Raw genomic sequence first — 24,289 nt, forward strand, 5'->3', positions numbered from 1 at the left:
TGGACAGTAAACACATTATCCTCTTCTTTAGGTTAGTAAGCAGTACTTGGAATACTCCTGGATTTCATCTGAGCTTCAAATTCTTATTTTATAGCTATTAATTCTTCATTAAGGAGCTTATAAACATTGCCGAACAACAGAAAAAGCTCACATTAAACTCAAAAGTCTAATCCACACCCACTCTGCATCTTTCTATTTTGAGGTAAAGACAGAAAACAATGACTTTTTACAAGCAATAGAATCCCACATTCAATTGAAAAAATGCTCCTGAAGTGGATCTCCCATAAGAATTCCAAGGGCAGTTCTCCCTTGCCCTTCTATCACTGCAGAGTCAGACTGCTTCATCCTGTGACCACAGTGACCATGACTTGTGGTCACTTGTCTCCTCCCAAGTCTAACTCCCCAACACCTTTGCAACCCTCCTTCCAGCTTCTGGTTGGAGCAAGTCCAGAGGAGGCTGTGGAGATGCGCTGAGGGCTGGAGCCCCTCTGCCATGGGGACAGCTTGGGAGAGTTGGGGGGTTCAGCCTGAAGAAGGGAAGGCTCCAGGGAGACCTTAGAGCCCCTTCCAGTGCCTGGGGGGCTACAAGAAAGCTGGAGCTTTTCCCAAGGGCAGGGAGTGACAGGACAAAGGGTAACAGGTTTAAACGGAAAAAGGGAGATGCAGATGGGACAGCGGGAAGGAATTCTTCCCGCAGAGGGTGGAGAGCACTGGGACAGGTTGCCCAGAGAACCTGTGGATGCCCCATCCCTGGGAGTGTCCAAGGCCAGGCTGGATGAGGCTGGGAGCAACCTGGTCTAGTGGAAGGTGTCCCTGCTCATGGCAGGGGGTGGGACTGGGGGGGCTTTAAGGTCTCTTTACACCTAATCCATTCTATGATTCCCAAGCAGCTTTGTTAAAGATGCTCACAAAAGCTCCCCTCAACCCAACCATTTAATCCCAGACACGTCTGTAGTGGAGCTGATGTGCAGCTGTAGCTCCCAAATGATCACCCCCTCTGGCTGTGCAAAACTGCTCTTACCTTGGAGGAGGATGTACAAGACCAATCGTATAACAACGGAGTTTGTTCACCATCATCCAAGTTCGGGTCATAGGATTTCTCCCCATCCAAGATCAGGTCCTGAGTGTTGGACCATACCCGGTATGACCCCCCATCGATGATTGGGACCAGCTTACTTGGTATCACAGTTACATTGGCAAAGATGCTTTTAGACAGCGGGGTATCTCCAAAGGAGACAATAAAGATGAAGCAGTAATTCCCAACTTCCAGGGCAAGCTTCGGTATGACCAGCTGGGGCCTGTTCACATCTACATTCAGCAGATGGATCTTGCTGGAGTTGTCCAAGTTCGTGCAGCTGGGTGCTCGGTAAATCTCCCACAGGTGCTCTGTCTGGTACTTGATGCATCCTCGGAGGTCAATCTGTGCCTCCAGGTAGTTCCTCTGGGATCGCTTCATGACTACTTGAGGGGGCAAGGCCAACTCCACCTCTGGCTCCTCACACTCCAGGACTTTGACAGTGACGGTGAGGTGGGCTATGAAGAAGCTGATGAGGTTGGTGGCATTCACCTCCACCAGGTAATCCCCAGGGCTCAGGTAGGAGTAGTTGGCCACCGCAACTTTGGTCATTTGAGTGGAAGAGCCGTCCCCAAATGTCCACAAGAACTCCACACTCCTGCTGCTGGGCACCACTGCTGCTTCAAATAGCGCTGTCCTGTTGACAAAGGCATTGGAGGTGGTGAGGGAGACGTGGACTATTGGGTCTTGGACCTGGATGGTTCGGGTGATATTGATACCACCCAAGTCATTGAAGGCATGGAGGTGAATCTCGAGCAGTCCTGCGGCTTCTGGAGTGTAGGAAACACTCTCTCCCGCTGCAGTGACCACAGATCGGCCTTGCTCTTTCCACAGGGAGAACTGCCAGGAGAACGACACACGGGAGCCGCTGCCCACCTGCGCACTGAAGCTCTTCTCCGTGCCTGTGGGAATGCCTTCCTCGCAGCAGTTCAGGAGCCTGACGTCGCGGATGGCCTCCAGGACAGAGATGAGCACCTGGGCATGTGCGATGCTGATTTGGTTCTGCACCGTCACGGTCACCAAATAATCGCCGCTCTTGGTGAACTCGTGCGTGTACTTGGAGCCGTTGAGCACCACGGAGTAGTCCCCGCTTATGCTCACCAAGTAACTCACTGAGGTACCTGACAACATCCTGATCACAAAGGTGACCTGTTCCCCTGGCTCCACCACCTTCTTGCTGGCCAGAACTTCCAGTCCTTGAATCCTGTCCAGCACCGAGATATTCGCTGACGGCATTGGATGCGTTCAGATAGACAGTGTAAAACCCTGCTGTGGGGAACATGACTGCCGCGGACTGGCCAGTCCACGTGCCATTTGGCAGCTCCCAAAGCCATGTCACTTCAGTCCCTTTCTGCAGCTCCCCCTCAAAGACCACGGTGGAGCCTGATGAGACGTATCTGCAGTCCAGTTCCGCAGTCCCTATACTCAGCCCCTCTATGATCTCCTCTACACAGATATAAATCGTTGCATTGGTGGAATCCAGCTTGTTTTCTGCTCCGATGACGACCTCTATCACTCCAGGGCTTTGGAAGGAGTGTATAATAAAGGGTTCAGATGTAACAGGAGAGAAGCCATCCTCTAGGTACCAAACATACGTGATGCCCGTGCCACTGGTTACGGTGGTACTTATGTTAACCGAGGCATTAACAGCGACAGGGTTGGGGAAGGCGTAAGGCTTCAGAAGACCAATGCTTTCAACAAACTCCAGTGTCCTGTTAGCAGTTGCATATCCCAGCATATTAGTGGCTTTTAGATAGACGGTGTAGTTTCCAGCTTCTAGGATGCTCAAGGAGAAGGTTTTCCCAGTGAAGGTCTGCACAGCACTGCCATCCCTTTGGACTACCCAGCTGTAAGAGATGTTTGTTCCCTCCCTCACCACTGCCTGCAAATGGAGTGTTTTGTTAGTTGGGAAATAGGTGTCCTCCACCAAGTCACTGCTAGACACCTGCAGGCCTTCAATCTGCTCCAGGACGTAGACGTAGATGCTGTCCTGCAACGAGCTGATCTTGTTCTCTGCTGTCACTATGACATTGAATGTGCCCACGGAACGGAAAGTGTAGGAAATCGTGGAGGAGCCTTGGATAGGAGTGCACCGGTCACAGAGGATCCACGAGTAGCGGATGGCACTGCCAGCTGCAAGCGTGGCTACAAAACTCACCGAACCATTTAACGGCACCACTGTCCTGCTAGCATTGATGGTCAGCCCATGGAGCCGGCGTTTCACTGTGACGTCGATGACAGTCTCGTTAGAGCTCACATCGTTCTGGCCCATCACGCTAATACTGTAATGGCCCGTGCTGTTGTAGGAGTGGGTGGTGACTTGGCCGGGCTGGGTCGTGCCATCTCCAAAGTCCCAACAGTAACTCACTTTGGTTCCATTCATGCTGGCAGAGAACAGGTAGATCTGGTTCAGCTCCAAAACGCTTGACCCGTTGTATTCAATCTTTGCTACCCCAACCGGTTCCTGGATTTCCACAAACGCTGTGTCGTTGTTGAAGGAGACATTGTTGGAGACGGTCACCGTGACCAGGAAGACCCCTGCATTCTTGTAGGTGTAGGTCACTTCAGTCCCACTTGACCTAGTGGACTCATTATTCCCGAAATCCCAGCGGTAGCGGTACTGGTAGAGCGGCACGGCACTGACCTGGAAGCTGCTCTCTTCACCCAGCCTCACGAACTGCTTGGACGGGAGAAGGGTGACGTTGACTATCTCTGGCTCCACGCAGACGCTGGTGAAATAGTGAGCCTTGTTAAACCTGCTCGAGAGGGTCAGGGAGAGGGGGAATGTCCCACTCCGGGTGAAGTTGTGCATCACCACAGGGTCCCCATGGATTGTGACATTGGACGAGCCGTCTCCAAAAGTCCAATCAAAGATGTACTCCTCAGGGTTCCCCGTCACATACGCCGTGAGCTGCACATCTGGCTGCTCAAGGATGCAAGAAGTGGGCTCTATTTTGAGCACTTCCAGGACAAATATCCGAACAGGCACAGTTTGGGAGACAGAGTTCACAGGATTCACAGCCGTCACGTTCACCGTACAGTTGATGTCCTTGATGTACATGTGTTCTACCACTGGCACCTGACTCCTCAGCACTGTCCCATCGCCCATGTCGAATATCCAGGTGACACTGTCCCCCGTCTGCACCGAAGCATTAAGGGTCACGGATGCTCCCAGCTCTGCTGCCTCATCTGCGGAAACACGGAGCCCGCTTATCTCCTCAAACACTTGGTAGCACTCCACTGTCTCCACACTGCTGATGGTATTGTTCGCTGTCACGGTGATGTTGTACACCCCTCTCCTGGGGTAGCTGTACGTGGCGGTAGACTGGCTCTCTGTGAACAGTGAGGACCCGTCCCCAAAGTCCCAGGTGTACGTGACGCCGTAAGGTGACGGCAGTGGGTTGGCTCTGAAGGTGACTGGCCGGCCCACAACTAGAACATCCTCCTCTACCTCCATCTTCACATCAATCAGGTAACTGTGGATGTGAACTGGGGCCAAGTAGGTGAGGTTCTCAAACTGGTTTGACACCAGAACCACCAAAGCATATTCGCCTGCACAGGAAGAGAGCAGAAAAAGACCACGTGAGGACATGCTTGTGCAACAGCTTGCTCAGCAGTGTGGGGAGCATGATGGGAGACACTCTGCTCCTGCACTGTGCACAACCTGGCCTTCCTCCGCCGGCCCAGGACGAGCAGGAATTACAACCAGGCCATGCATGTGAGGACCAAACACCAGGTGAGAAGACAGTCTGACAGACACAAAGATTTCCTTTCTGCCGGCAGCAGTGCTCCCTACCCCGCCTCCATCAGCACAGAGCTCGCCTGTCACTCCTCCAGCTGCTGAGACTGCCCCAAAAGGGGACCATGTGCAGTGGACCCACTTCTTACAGCATGGTCAAACTTCTACAGTTACAGAGGATGGAGGTTACTGGAGATTTCCAGTCACTCTGGCTGTTTGCTCAGGAACGAGCTAACAGCTTTCAAGCCATTGTTTTACTGGAAAGTGCCTTGGAACCCCCTCGCAACAAAAACATCTGAGCCATTCCTCCCAAAGAGCCGTTGTGAGCATACCTGGGTCTTGATAGATGTGAGAAACATTGTGCTCAATTACAACCTCATGGACATTGGGATCAGGAACAAGGAAAGACTTGTTGTAGGGAGGTCTGAACAGGTATGTCTCCTGGACGCCATCTCCAAAATCCCACCTGGAGAAACATGCAAACCACATTGCACTGCTCCACAAGAGAATCATGGAAATCCCAGAGGAACCCTAGCCTGGTCCAGGGCTGTTTTTCAGGCTCAGGGCTGGAGTTTTCTGAAAAGCCATAGGAAACATAATGCCAAGTACCAAAGCTGTGCCCAGTGCTGCTGCGAGAGGAGGACAGCACTGGTAAGAAGAGGAGGAACCCAGCATTAAAGCAACGTTGCAGTCCTTTAAAAGAGAATTATTTCAGCCTGAATTCTAAGTTCCAGCCAGTGTGACTGAACCACACTTGCAGGGATTTCAAATGAACTAGACAGAGAAAGGGGCCATTCGACATCAGCTCTGGGAAGAGGAATAGCACAGGAAAGACTGGCAAGCTACGCGCAGTAAGATCCTCAGTTCAGGGAGCTTGCAAAGGACTCACAGGAACATAGCATCCACGGCTGAATCAACCTGGACCCTCGCTGTAAGCTCCACCGTGCTGTTCTGAGGGAGGGCCGGCAGGACACCCAGCACAGTCAGGTTCTTCATCTTATTCATCATCTCCACCGTGACGTTGTAATTGACTGTGAAGTTACTGACGTGGTTGGAAGCGGTGAGCTGGGAGGGAGAGCGGGACAAAGACGGCATTTGGGATCACCTCACCTCCCGACTGGGGCTTCTGAACTGAAGAAGGTCCCCCCCCAGGCAGGTGAGCAGGTGAGGGCAAGGGAAGAGCAGCCTGTGGGACAAAGGGGCAGGGGCAACAGCCTGTGTGGGCACTGGAAAGAAGCAGAGACTGGAAGGCCACCTCCCTGGCAAAGCCCCCTCTTGCTGGAATCACCACATCTCCACCACTAGTCAGTCCCAGGAAGGACTAGTTCTACAGCAAGAGGAGAAGCAGAACAGCGTCTCATCCCGAGATCCTCTGGCTCTGAGCTTGCCCATTACCTTCTACCTGCTCCGAGGTGCCCCACACACTGTCTCCCACTGCTGAGTGCAGGCACTTGCTGCCACCAAGGTGGCAATGGCCACCCAGATTCCTTAGGACAGTGGCAGATGAGCGGCTCCAAGCACAGAGAGATGGGAGAGACTCGTAAAACCAGACACTCCAAGGGCAGCTCCAGCATCCTGGGTGTAGTGGGCACAGAGAGGGAGAGCAACGTTTGGCAGAGGAGGGGGAGGGAGAGTGGACAGGCAAGAGACTGAAGAGACGCAACAGAAGTAGGGCAGGATCCTCAAGATTATCAAGGCAGGTAACACTGACATGGCACCTCGTCACCCGCAGGAGAGCTGAGCTGCTGACAGAAGGGATCCTTCAAACCTGGTTGAACAAAGACCTACCACTCCAACAGATTAAAGAAGTTTGTGTCTAGGCTTCTGTGGATCTGTTACACTGAACCCAGTTGACTCCACACTAACGTCACCTTGTCAACTCGGGAAGTAAAAGCAATCCAGGCTTGTCAGCACAGTGCTTCACCCAGCCAATTAGTGCTACTCTGCTGCACCAAGCAAGTTAGTGCCAGCATGCCCACGGGGCTGGGGCTGGTGCATCTTCAGGAAGCCAGCAGTCACCCTGCAAATGGGTCAAGCAGCCTGGAGCCAGCCCGGGACTCTGCGCAGCAGCACAGGGCATGATACAGAAACATGTTCTGGCCAGACATAAGCTCCCATTCCACAACAGATGGAATGTCCCTGTGCCTGGACACTCTGCTCTGTCCTTCTTTGGGGTCATGACAAAACCCAGTGTTCCAGCCTGCACCAGCAGAAAGAGACCAGGACAGAGAGCAGAGGAGCTTGTGGCAGAAGCTCTGTCCTGCCTGTGAAAGTCTCCGTCTGCATCCTGCCTCTGCCTGGTTCTGAATCCACATCTCCTGCCTGCCCAAGCGCTGGCCGGCACCCTGCAGTGGGGCTCCCTGCCCTGTTCCTGCTGGGAAGGAGTAAGGACAGACACTCCATAAACAGAAAGGAGAACACGGAGAAAAGAGGAGAAAGCGAAGAGGAGGAAGACAGCAAAGTCAGCTGTAACAGAAGAATAGAAGGAAACTCACTATTTGCAAGAGCAGCTCAGTGAGAAATCGCAGACAAGCTCGTTAGCAGCACAGTGAAAACCTCCTCAACTCAACTCTGCCTTCTCGTCTCCCTGCTGCTCTTCCTGCTTAGTCTGTGGGCTGAGATGGAAACCCAGGACTGAAATGGTATCATGGGAAAGGCCTTGGCTTACCGAAAGCTTGTACACTGCTGGGCTTTGGTAGATAACATTGAAGACAACATTGTAAAAAGTGAAAGATGGCTTATCATCTACTGTCCATCGGAAAGTCACATCTGAGCCAGCTTCCATCACAGGGACGTAGCTCTGAAAGGCACGAGGACATTTTACACTAGTGCAAGAGAAAAACAGGCACAGCACTTCCCAGGAGATCTCCAGCTGAACTGGAGATGGAGCAGAGCCAGACTGGGAGGCTTCACACATCCGTAAATCAGCACCCTCAGAGCATGACCCAGAGGTGTAAGACCATCTGGCTTTGCTGCTGATAGAGAAATGCCAGCCCTGAGACCACAAATAAAGGGCAGAGCTGGGAGCAGAACCCATACTGCCTGCTCCCACAGCCCACTGCTCTGCTCTTCCCATCAGCTCTCTCTCTCTCTTGCTGGCTAGAATAATTCCTGCTATTTCTGTGGAACCACCCCAGCTTTAGCTACAGCCGTAAGGGGAGTCCCTGCCCTTTGTCCATGGATGATGCCTGACCCACAGGCTGAACTGGCTGACCTGCCCTGGCCAAGGTAGGCTCCCACTCCTTCCTAAAGTGCCCCCTTAGCAGACTGTGGTAGCCAGGAAGGGTGAGACCAACAGGCATTGCAGGCGCGGGGTTCTGCCATAAGCAGCCAGAGACTGAACAGAGCATTTCACAGCTACCGATGGGCAGTTCCTCAAGAGGTTCCTGGGGCTCGGCTGCAGCTCTGGGGGCAGCGGACTCCAAGACAGCAACTCCAAGACTTGGATGGATGGATGAAACCTTTATATTGCTTCAGCCCGCTGATGCAAGGATTTAAAATCATAGACTAGTTTGGGTTGGAAAGGACCTTAAAGATCATCTAGTTCCATCCCCCCTGCCATGGGCAGGGACACCTTCCACCAGACCAGGTTGCTCCCAGCCTCATCCAGCCTGGCCTCGGACACTTCCAGGGATGGGGCATCCACAGCTTAGCAGAGTAACTTTAGCAGAGTAAACCTAAATACCTGAAGGAATAACTACCTTGACAAGCCAAAAGAAGGTAAATACTGGCCTTTCCTAATGCCTCCGGTTTTCTGAGGAACTGGAAGGCCAGTAACCCCCTCGCAGGAGGTGCTGCCTTACCTCTGAGGGAACTAACAGTGAGGTAGAGCTGAGCTGCCTTGCTGCTGGCCAGCCCCAGTGCCTTCTGCCACATGCCTGCGTCTGCAGCAGCACTGCCTGCACGGCCTGGGAGCCTGCGCTGAGCAGCAAGCAGTGCTACGCCCCAGCCCTCCTCGCCAGCCAAACCCACACCCTTCACAGTCACGGCCGAAAACGCCACCGACGCGTTAAAAGCAGCAGCAAACACTCACCACTCGTGTGTTTAGCAGGACTCTGCTCTCAGGGTCGGGGGTGGCCCGCAGCCCGCGGATGGGCTCCTCCACCTTCACTGTGATGGTGATGTTCTGGAAGCTCACGGCGTTCTCCGCAACGAGCACGTGGGTGCTCACCCCCTCCCTGAGGCCGCTGAGGCTGACCACAGCAAACCAGGTGTCGTTGTTCTCCCTGGCACAGTCCGCCGTCAGCGGCACAACAGCCGCCGGGCAGGACCCCTCGAAGGGGAAGGTGTGGTTGCCCCCCAGCCAGCTCGCTGTTGCGTTCGCCCCGGAGGAGAGCTTGACGACCAGGGTGGTGTGGTTGGACGGCAGGTAGACCCTGCTGCCCTGGGGAGCAGGGTGGATGACACGCAGACCCGACACCCGGGAAGCCACCCAGAAGCTACAAGACAGATTGGCGCTGAAGACCCCGTTGTCTACGTTGGCTCTGACCGTGTAGCGCCCCGGATGCTCCAGCCCGGCGTTGTGGGGGCTGATCACCGGGACCAGCTCTTCCTCGGCATAGCGAACGCGGAGAGAGCAAAGGGTGTTGTTTATCCAGGTGGCACCGACGGAGCTGTCAGAGAACCCACGTGCCCACTCCGAAGAGTTTGTGCTGAAGACGTTGGTCCTGTAAGGGGACGCAGCACTTGGCCGGCACTGGAGGAGTAAGCCCAAGCCCGCATTGTGCTGGATACTGAAGATGTTCTTGGCCCTGACAAAAATACTTTCTTTTCTGAAGGTGACCTGCAGAGAGAGGAGACATTTCTGGATTAACGCCTCAAGTTAGGAGCACTCAGCACCCACCTCGTGCCTGGGCAAGACAGCTGGATTTACTGCCAAGGGGAAACCAACAGAAAAGCCGGAGACAGGGAGCATTTCACACAGCATGGGGTGACATTTCACCACTCTGCCCTCCTTGGTGGCTTTAAATCAGATGGGCTAACACGGAGGTCAGCTTTACTCTCTATCTCCACTCTGTAAGTGCAATGGGAACAGCGCAGGAAATCTGCAGAGGCTACGGATTGCCGCAGGGAGTCCATTTCTCGGAGTGGGGAAGAGAGAAAGTGGTGGCATGCGTGACACTGGGCAAGCCAGTTTGTTTGAACAGCCCTCAGTATCTCCATCTATAATTGGGAACAATTCTTCATTTACCCAAAGCACTCAAGAGAAAACTTCCCCACCTACTCACTGGTTACAGCAGCTAATAAACACTGACCAGATACTGGGAAGAAGGGCCAGCTGGTATTGTAAAGACAAATTCCTTGATGAGTTCATAGCGGAGTTGGCTTTCATTGCGCTGAAGGGAAACGGGGGTAGGGCTGCTGGCAAGAGAACTGTTGGCACACTCGCTCGCGTTGCAGCAGTTGTTTAGTGACGAGCACAAATTAGTCAAAGGACACCACTGGAAACCAGGAGGACATTCGAGTAGAGTCCAGTTCCCGTCATCCTGTGCAGCGTGGAATGGTTCTGTAGCATCTTTTCCCTCCTGGTGGTCTGGAAGAAGTGAAAGAGAAAGGGAAGATCACCATTCTGACAAGCAACGCTTCTAGTGCACTTCTCCCTCACTCCCATTGCACCATTTCTTTTCCACTTTGAAGGACGATGGCTCCACTCTTAGTAAAAGCTGCAACTGCAACACGTCCTGGCGCTACGAAAGACAAGTGTCTTGTCTCACAGGACAATTCCACAGAGGCACAAAGACTGTCAAAACCAAGGTTAGTCTCTTTTCCAGTGAGAATGAACCAATTTGCAATCTGAAAGAGATCTCTGTTCAAGCCAAAGCAAGTCCAAGCAAAAGCAGAGCTGGCTTTGACACTGAAAACACATTAAGCAACTTTTAAGTTAATGTTTCCATGTCAAAGTATCAGCTTTTCAGTGTCAAAAAATATCCTTTTGTAACCAGCCAACCCCATGGCTATAGCAAACATTCTGCTGCAAAATTAGTTGTTGCCAAATCTGTGACTATTGAGCTGTTGTACAAGGAATAAAAGGCTTATTAGATTATCTCATCCATCAGGAAGTAATGGGCTCAGGAAAATGTTCTTCCTTGTTAACCTGTGGGGCCAGATGGACCAGAAGACATTCACATTTGACATGTCACATCTTCCCAAAGTATAAAACTATAGCTTGGAAGACGAATTCACTTCTACACGTTCCTTATGCTCACACCCTCTTTGTGCACAGAGGCAGGTTTCTCCCTCTATTAATTTCTCCAGGACAACCCATTCTCCAAAGCAACCTCAGGCTGTCCAACATCCCTGCAGATTTCCCACTAGTCTCATAATAGAACCAAATCTCTGAGCCTGAAGGCTTCAAAGCTTTGAAGACGGAGGGGCCACAGGAAGGCCACACAACCCTGTCTGACATGACCTGATGGTGCCAGCTGAACATGAGCGCTGAGAGGAGATGCCTCACCTTCTCCATCCACCGGTCGATGCACCTGGAACCTCACTTGAACAGGCTGATGCAGTTCCTGTGTCACAAACTCCAAAGAACTCAAATATCCCTCGTGCCTGAAGGCCAGCTCAGGGAACACCATCACCTGCAAAACAAACAGGGCTCTCACCTGCCCGCATCCCCCCTGCGCTCCCCCCGCGTCCCCATGAGCCATCCTACCTCCCCAGCTTCCCACGGAGCTGGCAGCACATCCTCTGTCACATTTCGCACAGCCTCCTGTGTGTCAAACGCAGGGTCTCCCACGAAGAAGCTTTCGGCATTTAAGAGAACTCCTGTTTACAAAGGAAATATTGGAACAAAGCCCATGAGACCCTGCGAGGCCTGAAGCTGTTCCCCACCCCACCCCCCATGCTTGCTCACACCGCGCAGCAAAGCTGGAGCAGGGCTTGGACCGCTCAGGAATCTCTAACTCCAGCTTTACTGGAGAAGCAGCTGCTGTGATCCTGTAGTTTCCTCCTTCTTAGGGGTGTTTTGATTTCCTCCTCACCCTGCACAAGTTACGTGTGCATATGCAAACTTCTAGGAACGCTGCAAATACCTTTCCCTTCCAACACACCACGACTTGCTTCGCAATTTTGAGGACGAGGTGTGCTCCCCATCCTCCCCGTCCCCCTGGACTTCATGGGGAAGGTGGCCAGGACCAGCTGGTTTCAGCACCTCTTGCTCATTCGCAGCCAGGTCAGGTGCTGGGGACCGAGCGCAACCACGGCCAGCGGGCTCTCTTCCTGCCACGGCTTCTCCTTCTCACCTAGCCCTTCTCTCCTATTTCATGTCCTTCTCACTTCTTTTTCTTACTCCCCATGCCACTCTGGGAGATTTGCGAGGCCGCGTGAACACAAACCCGTGCAGCACGCACCACATGACAGCTCACCTAACGACCCCCAAGCCTTTTAAGTCACAAGACCCCAACACCTCACAAACTACAAGATGCCACAGAAGGTCGGCACGTCACCAAGGCAGCGCCACGGCCTCACATCCTGGCAGCAGCAGAGACTGCCCAGATAAGCGATTTCCAAAGCTCTGCCTCAGAGCTTCGCTCCTCTCCCTCCTTCTATTGATGGCAAAAGATTGGAGCAGGACAAATTCTTCCCTTGGGGCTGCGGCCAGGTTTCAGGAAGTTTACCAGTCAAGGCTCTGTTGGGAATGCTGGTTGCTGCTAGTCCTGCTCAATCTGGGGTGATGCTCTGGATGAGCCCCTCCACGCAGCCCTATTTTTCCAGGATTCCCACCTGCCCACGATGCCAGCGGACAGCAGGAGAGCAGCAGAGCCCACCTTTTGGCTTGTACTCGCAGACGTAGCTGTGCTTGGCCATGCACAGGTCTGTGTTGCACTGGCCTGTTGGGCCCATGCGAACACAGTGGTCAGCGTTTGACGGATGGGGTTCTCCTGGCAGCCAGTTCTGACAGCTCTCCAGATTAAATCCTTCACCTCTTTGCTGCGCTCCAGTGCTTGCAAAATCATTGAATCCAATCCAGACATCAAGGCTCCTTCAAAAAAAAACCAGAAATAAAGGAGGGCGGGGGGATTTCAGGAAATCATGAGTATTAGAAAGATCTGGGACAGATGCCATCGACGGTTCTCTATGAAAATAATAATCTCAACAACAGCTTCATCCGGGGGTCACAGGCTGCATTTAATGGAGCCTTTTAGTTACTAAAGGAGCTCAGAACCATTCCACCACCAGTCCCTGGTTCTTCAGCAATGGTTCCTTCCCAGCACACCATCCCACTATCTACCAGCCCCTCAAACTTCTGTCCTACGGGCCATGAAAGCCACCTGCCCTCTGGTAAACCGGGGAGAGCCGAGACAAAAGGAGCCGGACGGAGCAAGCAATGGGAGGCAGAGGCAGCTCGGGGGGTCACCGTGTGCTGCTGTGGCAGACCCTTACGATCACTGCCCCGAACTTGGGTCACCCCGTTCCCAAAGTGCCAGCCCTCTCACTCAAGTTACAGGAGGACCCAGCGGAAGGTGCCACGGAGCTCGTGAAAAACTGAATCATCCCAGCCACAACGGCCCAGCACAAAGGTGTAACGAAACACCGGCAGGAGGGGAGAACTGCAGGGGTTTATTGCTTTCAGAAATCCCCAGCAGTCCCTCCAACTGCTCATCTTCTGCCTCCCCAGGCTGGAGTCACTTCCTTCACACCCGTGTGTTTATTATGGTCCCACGCAGCCTGGCCTGGCCCACTCGTGGCTGCTGGAGGGGCTGAGACCAGCCCTCCCATGGCAGAGTAAACCCCACACAGTACAGGGCAGTGGGATTATTTGCCAACTAAGGAGAATCAGCAGGTTGACCGGAACCTCAGAGCCCCTTGGGCGAGCAGTCTGTTCAAACAGCCTGCCGGCACTGCAGTCTGAATGACCCTCACACACTTTTAAGCCCGTACTGAGTCACGACGCAAGAGGAAAGGTACAGTCCTGCAAAACTGCCTGAAAACGCTGCACCTTACAGAAAAAAATCTGTTTTATTTCTGCAAACCTGTGGAATTTGCCACTAGACAATTCTCCACTGCACGTGGAACTGGCGCCAGCGCAGGGTACAACCTCGGATGGTGCCAAGTACAGGAGCTCCTGTTCAAACTGGGGATCTGGGAGATGTTCAGCTCCTCAGCCACCACCAAAAACAGCTGCCGTTGGGGGGACACCAGCAAAGCTGCAGGCAGATAAACCCCATGTGCAAAAGGAACTGCCAGGAACACTTTAGGAAGATGAAATGTCCCTTCCACATTTGGAAACTGGCTGCACCCCAGCAGAGGTTCTGGTGGAAAGTGCTAAGCGGTCTCTGGTAGCCACAAACAACCTGGACAACTGTTTCTAACTGTACCCAGCAGAAAGCGAGGCATTTGTCCCACACTAATTTCTGGGGTGGGGGGAATAGCCTCATCATGCACCCTCAAAGCCCCCAGCTCCTCTCCACACGGGCCCCTTTGGGTTGCAGCCAATTCTGCCTTGCCTCTCTGCCCCAGTGTGCTCCCAGGCTCGTATGACAGCTCTGCAAAAGGCAGAGGAGGGAGATAACTGGGGTCTCTCCACCACTACGCTCACGCCAGACGAAACGATTCATGAGGTCATGCTGCAAAGCGACGGCAGAAATAACTGTTCTGTGAATCAGTAGTTCTCACTGCGAATAAGATTAAAAAATAAATACCCGCTGCGCTCTGCTCCCGAACCACTGGCAGGGGATCAGGGAGAACAGGCTAGGAAACTGCCCGTTTGCTGCCATCAGTAAAACTTGATAGAGATTTTCCTTTTCTAATTCCAGCTATGATCTAACTATGTGTCATCAAACAAAAAAAAAGGAAAAAAAGGCTAGCTGGCTTCCTTCCCATCCCTGCCCCACTGCTTGGCACATTACCTTGCAGAGAGGAAGAAGAGGACTCTAGACATCCTTTTCGGAAGCAAGATGTGAGCATCTCTCTGCCTCCGAGGAAGGACCAAGCTGCTTTGCTCAGGGCAGCAGCAGCACCAAGTCTGAGGAGGTTTGGCAGGGAAGAGGAGCTCCCTGTACTGCCTCCGAGGGAAAACGGGGTTCCCGGGAAGGGGTGTGGGCTGGAGCACTCTGATTCTGGAGGTGGGCAGGGGACCAGCTCAGAGCATATCGCTCCTGGGGAGGCCATCATACGACAGGAGGGATGGAGAGGAGAGAGCGATGCTCGCTGCTGCATGCTCTAACGGGAAACAGATTTCTGCTTCTGTCATTTTCCCACAAGAAACTATGGAGGCTGCACGTTCCAAAAACCTGCGGCTCGGTTGAGTCGTCTTTTATCACCAGGGAAATCGCATCCTGGAACTGCCTCATTCATGTTTATCTGAATGGATTAATAAAATAAATACATGAATAAAGGGGGCTGGGGAGGAGAGCAACGTGGGGCAGCAGCTGGGAAACAGCTTGGGCAGCTCATTCCCTCCTGAGGTCTCATGATTTCCTTGCGCTGCAGCCCATCGAAAGCCCTGCACGCAACGCCCGGTCACTCACAGCACCGAGTGACCAGTCCCTAACCCGCGGGAAGGGACAGACTCCGCTTCCCTGGAGCAGGGACCACATGTTTGCAACATCCCAGCGTGACGGGAAGAGGGCAAGGATGCAAGTCCGGGGGGATGGGGCTGTCACACCTTCAGCAAAAAAAAAATGCCCCAGCGTCTGGGCCCTTCGTGTGTGCTTCCTGGGCTGTGCTGGAGAGGTCACCTCCATCATCCGCATCTGGGAGTGCTGACACGAGCTGTCAGGCCCCTGAAAGCTCCCCTGGTCGTCCTCCTCTCCAAGAGCTGGCTGCAGCGAGGGCACTTAGAGGGGGGGATTTAATCACAGGCTGACACTTCCAGTGCTCTCTGTTTATAAAGCCCAGGCCTGAGGTGGAGCAGATGCTGCTGGAGCCTGACACTGGGAGAGGAGCACTGCTTGAGGGGGAGCCTGGGATTCAGGCTGCAGCCATGGCTGGGAGGGTGCTGGGGGACTGCAGCACCCGCTGGGGCTTTGGCAGTGGGTGCCGATGCCACGCTTGTCACGCGTGGGCCAAGCCAGCCCTAATTCTGCTGAGGGAGGGGGCTGGTGGCAAGGTGACCCTCAGGCCCTGACTGGCAGTCAAGCACCCACCGGATGGGAGCTGCTGACCCTCTCTGCCAGCCAGCCTGTCGGCAGATTTTGCTGAACTCCTGGGTGGAAGGTCAGCTCATCCTGACGCTGCACCTCCCTGCACCCACAGGCACAGACATAGAGACATAGACACAGACACCCACCAGCACCAATCCCCAAATCCCCAGTTCTGACTTTCAGCCTTTCTGCCCCATTCCTCTTGCCTCCACAGCTTTTAAGCAAAGAAGCCAAGTTCAGCAAGGACTCCAGCTCTGCTTACACCTTCTCTGTGTTCAGCAGCCTTCCCCCGCCCACCCCCAGACTCAGCCTGGACCCCTGTGTCTCTCCAGCCTGACTGGCTGTACGGACCCTCCCTCCGGACACCTCTGCAGATGCGACCCCAGGAACACACGACCTGTCCCTAGGCAATCTTAGCCCTTACCCTCCTCGCTTACCTGATGACATGAGCGACCAAGAAGCTCTGGATCTCGGGGCTGCTCACAAAAGCCAGCTCTCCGTTGCCGTGCTCCTGGCAGTGCTTCTGGGCCTCCAGCCACTCAGCCTTCTCCACCACCAGCTGGTAGCAGTGGTTATTGCCCAGGAAAACCAGGCCATCAGGGGGACACATGGGGTGAACTGCTGCGTGGGGTAGAAGAACACAGCATGACATTCTTTCTATGGCCCCACACACCCCAATCCAACCTGGGGAACGAGGCTCCAGGAATATCCTGTCCTTGAAGCCTGTAAATCACCCTCTCTACTGAACTGCACCCCATGCAGTCATCTTCTTGGCCCAGGACAGTGCGAAACACTGCCTGGTCAGTCAGGGGAGCAAGCAGTGCCCAAAGGAGTCCTCCCTTACTCCTCACTGAGAAGGAATGGAAAGGGAAGGCCAGTGTACCCCTCCCTTGCCCAGCACCCACCCAGCCATCCTTGCTTACCTCTGCCCAGCTCTCCAGTCTCTGCAGTGATACTGTACAACACCGTGAGGCCAGTGCCACCTCTGTTGCGGATCCGTATGTCCAGACTCTCGTTTGTCCTGACCAAGGAAGGACACTGCAGTTCTAACTGTTGGGGTGAAGCCACCACCTCAATTTCTGCCGACGCGTATGAGACCTTGGTGCCCACAAAGATGGTGGCGGTGACGTTGTACTGCCCAGGTAAGGCATACATGTGGAAAGCTGCATTTCCAGTGGTGTTGAGAACCTCTGTCTGGTCCCCAAATTCCCACAGTAAAGTGCTGACAGCAATGGGAATACTGACATTGAAGAGCACGGCCTGGTGTAGGTTGTACCGGGGCTGAAGTCCTGTGAAAGACACAGGCAGCTGTGCCTGGAAGGGAGAGGGGACGAGCGATGGGCCACCACAGGCCTGCCCAGACAAATGCTCAGTGCAAAACGGCAAACAACCGGAGGAAGAGTTTGTTTCATGGGCAGAACCACACAAACACTGCCCCTGGCTGCTGAAACCTCCATATTCCTGGTCTTGGGCATAACAGAGGGCACTGCAGGTCTCCTCGGTGAGGTTTCCAGGGTGAACAGACATGAAGAGGATGACAAGTTCGGCCTCTTCTGTGTGGTTGCTTGTCAGACAAGTTATGTATTGAGCTCCTGGGGAAAGAACAAAAGATCCTCTTGCAAACTGACATGATGGCTTGGTGAAACCCTCCAAGAGACACCACACCCCTGGGAATTGACTTGTCCTGGGCAGCTCCTACTCCAAGCATTTCCTTTTTTGAGTCTTGCCTGGGAAGTCTTTAATCCTTCAAGAATGATTTCCAAACTCTTTATACTAATTAATGATGACAGAAATAACAAGCCAGTCTCATAGATTTATGGAGCAGCAGCAACACTCAGCAAATAAAAGGGGTCTTTGGAGAGCCTGACAGTCCCACAGGACATGGAGACACTCGGTCTGACCCTCGAAGGAGCCCAAAGGACTCTCCACCATGTGAGACTAGGGGGAAGGTTGTCCCTTGGCTGTAGCCTGTCTTGGTGTGGTGCAGCACGTTTCACTCCATGCAGCACGTTTCACTCCCGGGTCTTCCAGCAACGTGCCTATAATCAGACTTGGGCAGAGTGGCACATCGTGGGCACAGGGGAAATGCCAGTGGCCTCTCTACCCGGCCCACACTAGAGGTGGGCTGACACTGCCAGCCACCTTCCTCCCCGGGGAGAGCCAAGAGCTTCCCACTCACCTGCATTGCAAAGAGGGCAATGCCACACGGCCTGCATCCGAGGGGGTGGAAGGACGCACATGCATCCATGGGCAGCATGCACGGGAACAAGGCACAGGACACACAGGCACATATAGGGATGGCAGACACAACCGCCCCGTTCTCAGAGCAACAGCTCCTTCCCTTGAGTCTACTCCCTCCGCCACCAGTTTGCAGGGGTGGGACATTCCCCTGCCCCACAGGCACAGGCAGAGCCTCCGCAGCGTGCACAGCCGCAGCCCAGCTGGGACTGCCTGGCGTCCTACGCACCCCAGCCACGTCTGCTCCGCTGTTTCTGCTGGTTGCTACAACATCTCCCCCCAAACAGCACAACAGCTCTGGCCTTGCATGATCTTCCCACACCGAATCTATCCAACTGTCCAGCTTCCTCCAGGGCCTTCCTGCAAACACTGAGCCACTTCTTCTTAAGAAAAGTCCCGTGAGGAGGACCACAGCATGGGAACTACTTTGCTTTTTAACACCAGCCTGGTCATACTCCTTGGCTCCCTGCTGATCTGTAACAACTGTCAGTAGCTGGCAGGCTGTCCCCAGCCTACTCCCATCATACTGAATTACCCAGAAGACAGCCTTGCATTATTGTTTCCACGCTAACTTGAAGTAGTTCAAGAAGGGAACAACCAATTAGCAAGGGGAATAACAGTGCCAGTGTTATTCCCCCTGCTAATTCCAGCAGCAGGCAAACTGCGCTCTGCCGAGGTGCTGCACGGCTGGGGTAACGTCGCTGGGGGAAGCGGAGCAACCACCAGCCAGATTTTGGCCCTGGGGAGCCCTGCACTGGGGATTAGTTTTCTGAGGGGTCCCCCTTCCCATCCTCCAGGTAAACACTGCCCCACGTTTCTGCTAGCCAAGGCAGCCTAGAAAATGCACCCGGAGTTGGTGATGGGCTGTAGGTCGGGGCAGTGTCATTGAACACTCCTGACATGAGCCCTGTCACCTGCACAGACTGGGCTTAGAATGAATCCTGGAATGCTTTGGGTTGGGAGAGACTTAAAGCCCACCCAGTCCCACCCCCTGCCACGGGCAGGGACACCTTCCACTAGACCAGTTTGCTCCAAGCCTCATCCAGCCTGGCCTTGGACACTCCCAGGGATGGGGCATCCACAGCTTCTCTGGGCAACCTGTCCCAGTGCTCCCCACCCTCTCCAGGAAGAATTCCTTCCTGATGTCCCATCTCAACCTCCCTCTTTCCATTTAAACTCGTTACCCCTTGTCCTGTCACTCCCTGCCCTTGGAAAAAGCCCCCCCAGGTTTCTTGTAGCCCCCCAGGCACTGGAAGGGGCTGTAAGGTCTCCCCGGAGCCTTCCCTTCTCCAGGCTGAACACCCCCAATTCAGCCCGTCCTCAGGTCCCACCAACTCCAAGAGATTCCACTGCCTAAAGTCAGACTGTTAAAATCCTGAGAGAGGGAAAGGCTAAGGCTGGAGGTGGTGGAGGCAGTGCTGTCTGATGGCTGCTCGAAGCTTGGCCTGCAATTGAGTTTGCTGATCTCAGCCCTGGTGGGACTGACTTAAGGCACCAGGGTATAGTCATATACTGCCATTAGGTGCTTAATTAGATTAGAAATGGTGATTAGAGGTCTAGAAGTGAGACACAGCTTCCTTTGGGCCCATCATTTCCCCTTGTTTAGTCATCTGCGCCCCACCCCAGCCCCCACCCAGCGTTTCCTCACCGCAAGTAGCATTGATGAACGCGACATCGAAGAGGGAAAGGTTTGCCACCTCCGGAGGGCGGGCGCATCTCGTCTCCGACGCCTGAACAACTGTCACTTTGCTGTCTTCCACCCAACGGGGCAACCAGGCCAGTTTGCAGTCACAAACAAACGGATTCCAACTTAAGTTTCTGCAACGGGGAGATGAGACCGAAGTGAGGCACTAACCTGTCATGCGCTAAGCGTTAATTACAGCAGCGTGCAGATCCCTCACCGCTCCCATCTGCGCCGCTCCCCTGAAATGCTGCAGAAAGAACTGCGAGGGGAGTTAATGAATAGGGAATCAAGCAATAATTAACATGATTTTTCTAGAGGCTAGAATTAGGCAAGTACTTCAAGTACTTTTTTCACTTCTACAAATAATTGTTGCAATTAGGAGCAAATTACAGACACGAGCTTATATTTAAAATAGTCTGCCATCTAACAGCCAGAGGATGTCATGGCAGCCTCTCAGCTACGGGAGACTATTTACAGCTCCATTAAAAAATAGCAAAGAGAATAAAATTGATCTGTGAAAAAAAAGAAAGAAATGCAAAGTCAATGATAATCTTTCCAAGTGGCAGTTTAATGAAAAGATGGAAACTTTAATTGCAGCTGAGCTTGATCCAAATGACAGCCCTTGGCATTCAGCTGCGAACAGGACAGAGATGGAAAGCTGTTTGTTTAGCTGACGCCAGCCGGGCTGCCGCAGGGGCTGAACCCAGGGTTTTTATACTGCAAGCTCCGTTTTGCCGGCCAACCTTAGCGGGGACAGACTCGCTCGGACCTTCTGTCTCTGCAGTGCCCCTCGTAAGCAGAGACGCAGAGCTGAAAATGCCCTTCGCGTCTTGTCTTCGGGGAGAATACGCGGCCGAGCTTTTTTCTTGCTGGCCAAGAGTGATTGCATGGGGTTAATCCTTTGGCTCTTCTGATACAGAACTGCTACTCCATGCTGTCACTTTGTGCATCTCTCCTAGAAACGTGTCATCCCCTCGGCGCCCTTCACGTAACAGCCCAGATTTCAATTACTTCACTCAAAAACCACTACAGCCTAAGCACTTGAATCCCTCAGGGAGAACACCTTCCAATGTTTTCCAGTGACTTAAAACACCTCAGCCAGGGTCTCCCGACTCGCAGGTCAGTGCTCTTTTCGCCAGATCCCCCAGTCCCAAGGTGTGACCACACAAACAGGAACAGTAAATGTGACCTGGGGCACGGCCAGAGACAGGAACCTCAGCAGAGTTGATGTGGGAGAGAAGCAGGGAAGCCAAGAAGGCAGCAGCAGAGGTTGGAGGTATCCAAGCAATGTCTGGGAAGAGGTTAGGCTTGCAGGGCACCACCAGGATCAAAGAGTAGGACGCAGCTTGAGGAAAAAGCAGGAAAGAATCCAAAAGGCTTGGCTGGGTACATGCCCCAGATCTCCCCAAGACAGTGCTGCATCCCACCCCGCCGGGAGGGGAAGAGCCATTGCAAGGAAAGGTCCAAATACAGAACTGGGAAACAAAGGGATGAACTTACATTTCACTTAAATTAAATAAATTATCAAATATTCCATCTTCTAATGTAGAAATCTTGTTGTGGCTTACATCTCTGTAAAAGAGAAAAGTTCATCACACTGGTTAACAACTTCCCGGCCAACATAAAGGACCAACCTCTGTCCCAAGCTCTGCCTGGGTCTTGGTCACCTTCTGAGCACCCTGAGTCTGTCCAGTCAGGCACTAGGTCACAGAATCACAGTGTGACTGAGGCTGGAAGGGACCTCTTGAGGTCACCTGGTCCAACCTCCCTGCTCAAGCAGGGTCACCTAGAGCAGGACCACATCCAGACTGCTTCTGTCTCCAAGGACGGAGACACCACAACCTCTCTAGGCAGCCTGTTCCCCTGCTCAAGTCCAGCTCCAGTGCTCCAAGTCCTTCCATGAGGCCTCCTGTCAGGGGATTTTGAGGTGTGAAGATGGCAGGCTGTCCAGGTCGCCAGCTACTGAGTTGGCACCACCCAAGAAGGTTTTGGAGCTGGGTCTATTGGTGTGTTTTGGACCAGAGAGCCCCATTTTAAAAAAAAAAAAAAACAGGTCATCTTTTCTAGGAACCATCAGCAGGTAACAGAGCAAACTGACCTGAACCAGTGAGTTTGCCAATGGTCAAAGCTCTCCTCCTGGCTCACCACTCCCTGGGTAGTTTCTGGGACAGCGCAGCGTGTGGGGAGCAATGGGACATGCCCCACTAGCGCCAGGCCCCTCAAAGGACCCTCAGACTCAATACCCAACTCCCACTGCAGATCAGTGGGATTTGGACAATGCAGCTTCACCATATTTTCCCATGCCCTGACCCATCTTGTGACACATCTCGTTCTCTTGCCTTGATCTCCTCTCCATCCAGCAGTACGGCGGGTCAAGCCCTGCCCGGCTCTCCGAATGCCAGTGAGGGAATCAGTCCTGCTCCAGACTGTGTGGCTAAATGCCATGGACACATCTATCTGGGGCCTGCCAGACGAGGTCAAGCCAGAGCAAGGCTAACTAGGGCAAGACCGGCATGCGTTCCTGGTACCGGAAGGCTAACTAGGGCAAGACCGGCAAGTGTTCCCGGTACCGCCGGTACCGGCTCAAGCGTGCACAGCGAGCTGGAGGACAGGAAGAGCGCAGCGTGTACTTACAGTTCTGCCAGAGAAGTCAGGCTTTCGAATACCTCAACGTCTAAAACACTGATCTCGTTATGGGAAAGATCCCTGGAGAAAGAAAACACCATTTTCAGCTTTCATTCGACTTCATTTTGTCATTTCTCCTTTACTAGACCTTAGAAGAGCCTCCCTCCAAACCCCATCCAGACTCCAGAGTGGAAGGTTTTGGTGTGTTAAAGCAGAACATTTCTCCCAGCCAAGGAAAACACCTTCCCCAGCTCAAAACATTTGCTGCTCAGAGCTTTTATAATGTGTAGGTACCGATTAGGCCTATCATTACAGACATACCATTCTGCAGCGTAGCCAGAGCAATTACAGACATGACAAATGTGTGACTAAATTTGACATAACCTTTTAAAATTATATTCAAATCTAATGTGTGATCGAAGAAGTAATGAAGAAATAATTTAGACTAAAGTAGCAATTAACTTCAGGAAAAAATGTATGGAGAACTTCAAGGTCCATTTCTAGTGCCAAAGAACTCATAATTAATTACACAATTGACGCATTCAACTTCTACATTTCAAGGATCTTTTTGTCTCTCTTCGGAACAGCTTAAAAGGAAAAAAGAAGGAACAAAGAATATTTTCTGTTTCAAATCAGGTTAGCTCGTCCCTATAAAAGGAACACTGTTTAGAAAACCCTCTAACCGCTCCCTGTAACACCAACAGCCTTCAACCCACCCAAAGGAAAATCTGCCCTCCAGTCCAGGGCTCTCTCCTCATCCCATGTCCTCGCTTTCCATTTTACAATGTCACTCAGCTCAGAAGTCGAAGTTTTGCCCAGCGGTCTCCACACGTTCCCAATAAACCCCCCCTTTGGTTTCGGATGAATCCCCTTTGGCCAAAACCTTCTTTTAGCAGCATCAAAATACTTCTCCCAAGCCCATGCACCAGTTATTATCCCTCAAGGATTTCTGGCAGAGCCCCAGGGAGGTGACAGGGCTGGAGTCACCGCTGCCATGCCGTGCCGTGCCATGCCAGCAGACGTCCTCCTGCCCACCTCCTCCCTCCCTACAAGCATCTCCTGTGACTTCTCCTTGCTGTCTCACCTCTTAGTTTTATCCCCTAATCAATTAATGCCTGGTTTGATTTGACATTTAAACTTAATTTATCTGAACGAATTCTGCCAAGCTGGCAAGAATATTACATATGATTCCAGGAAACTCTGGGAATAAGTAACAGGGATGGATGTCTCTTTAAAAGGTTTGAGTTTATTTTCCCTGACTTTGCTGTCCAGGAGTTCTTTGCCAAGCTGAGAGTGGATTCAGAGGAGTTCACCAGCAACACCAATAAAGTCCAAGAAAAGTGCAAAATAAAAGCTCAACAAATACTCATTAAAAAGGATGCTAGCAAAGATTCCCAATCAAGACGGTGTTCTTTTGCCTCGGGGTAACTGGGACAACAGCTAAAGAACACAGAGCGTCCTTGGCTGATGTGACACAGACCACGTGGAGGTCACATTCTGCACAGGAGACACTGAAGTCACCTCCAAACCCATTTCCAGCTCCCACTTGAAAGAAGTGGGAAGAAACACACAAGACCAGCTTGGACTGGAATCCTGACTGCTGCCAGTCTCCCTGACTCCTTCCTCAGGGAGGCTCCTGTTCCACCTTGCCATCAGTATTTTCTGGAAATTGTACTCCTCATCCTCTGTCTCTGCACCTCCTTCCATTGCTTGATCAGTTTTGGAAAGGAGAGACCACCAACCAGTTACCTTACAAGGAGACCAGTAAAACTATTGAGTCCCCCTCTCTGCTCCGCTCTGCGGAGACCCCCCCTGCAGTTCTGCCTCCAGCTCTGGGGCCC

The 24,289-nt window shown here is 52.8% G+C and overlaps 1 protein-coding gene across 1 annotated transcript in view; it reads right to left on the reverse strand.

The window, feature by feature from the left end:
- LOC104516036 (polycystin-1-like) overlaps nucleotides 1–22,529 on the reverse strand; it is a gene marked incomplete at both ends in the record, with an annotated part of 55,326 nt that extends 32,797 nt beyond the window's left edge. Inside the window, 15 exon segments of the mRNA XM_010160230.1 lie at nucleotides 1,022–2,300; nucleotides 2,302–4,627; nucleotides 5,147–5,280; nucleotides 5,704–5,879; nucleotides 7,483–7,614; nucleotides 8,848–9,597; nucleotides 10,070–10,347; nucleotides 11,269–11,395; nucleotides 11,470–11,582; nucleotides 12,584–12,798; nucleotides 16,339–16,522; nucleotides 16,825–17,493; nucleotides 19,788–19,957; nucleotides 21,324–21,395; nucleotides 22,458–22,529. Coding sequence (XP_010158532.1) covers nucleotides 1,022–2,300; nucleotides 2,302–4,627; nucleotides 5,147–5,280; nucleotides 5,704–5,879; nucleotides 7,483–7,614; nucleotides 8,848–9,597; nucleotides 10,070–10,347; nucleotides 11,269–11,395; nucleotides 11,470–11,582; nucleotides 12,584–12,798; nucleotides 16,339–16,522; nucleotides 16,825–17,493; nucleotides 19,788–19,957; nucleotides 21,324–21,395; nucleotides 22,458–22,529 — 6,697 coding nt within the window.
- Nucleotides 22,530–24,289: the final 1,760 nt, after the last annotated feature.

The sequence above is a fragment of the Eurypyga helias genome, unplaced genomic scaffold, assembly GCF_000690775.1.
Source record: "Eurypyga helias isolate BGI_N326 unplaced genomic scaffold, ASM69077v1 scaffold8281, whole genome shotgun sequence".
Classification (NCBI taxonomy): domain Eukaryota; kingdom Metazoa; phylum Chordata; class Aves; order Eurypygiformes; family Eurypygidae; genus Eurypyga; species Eurypyga helias.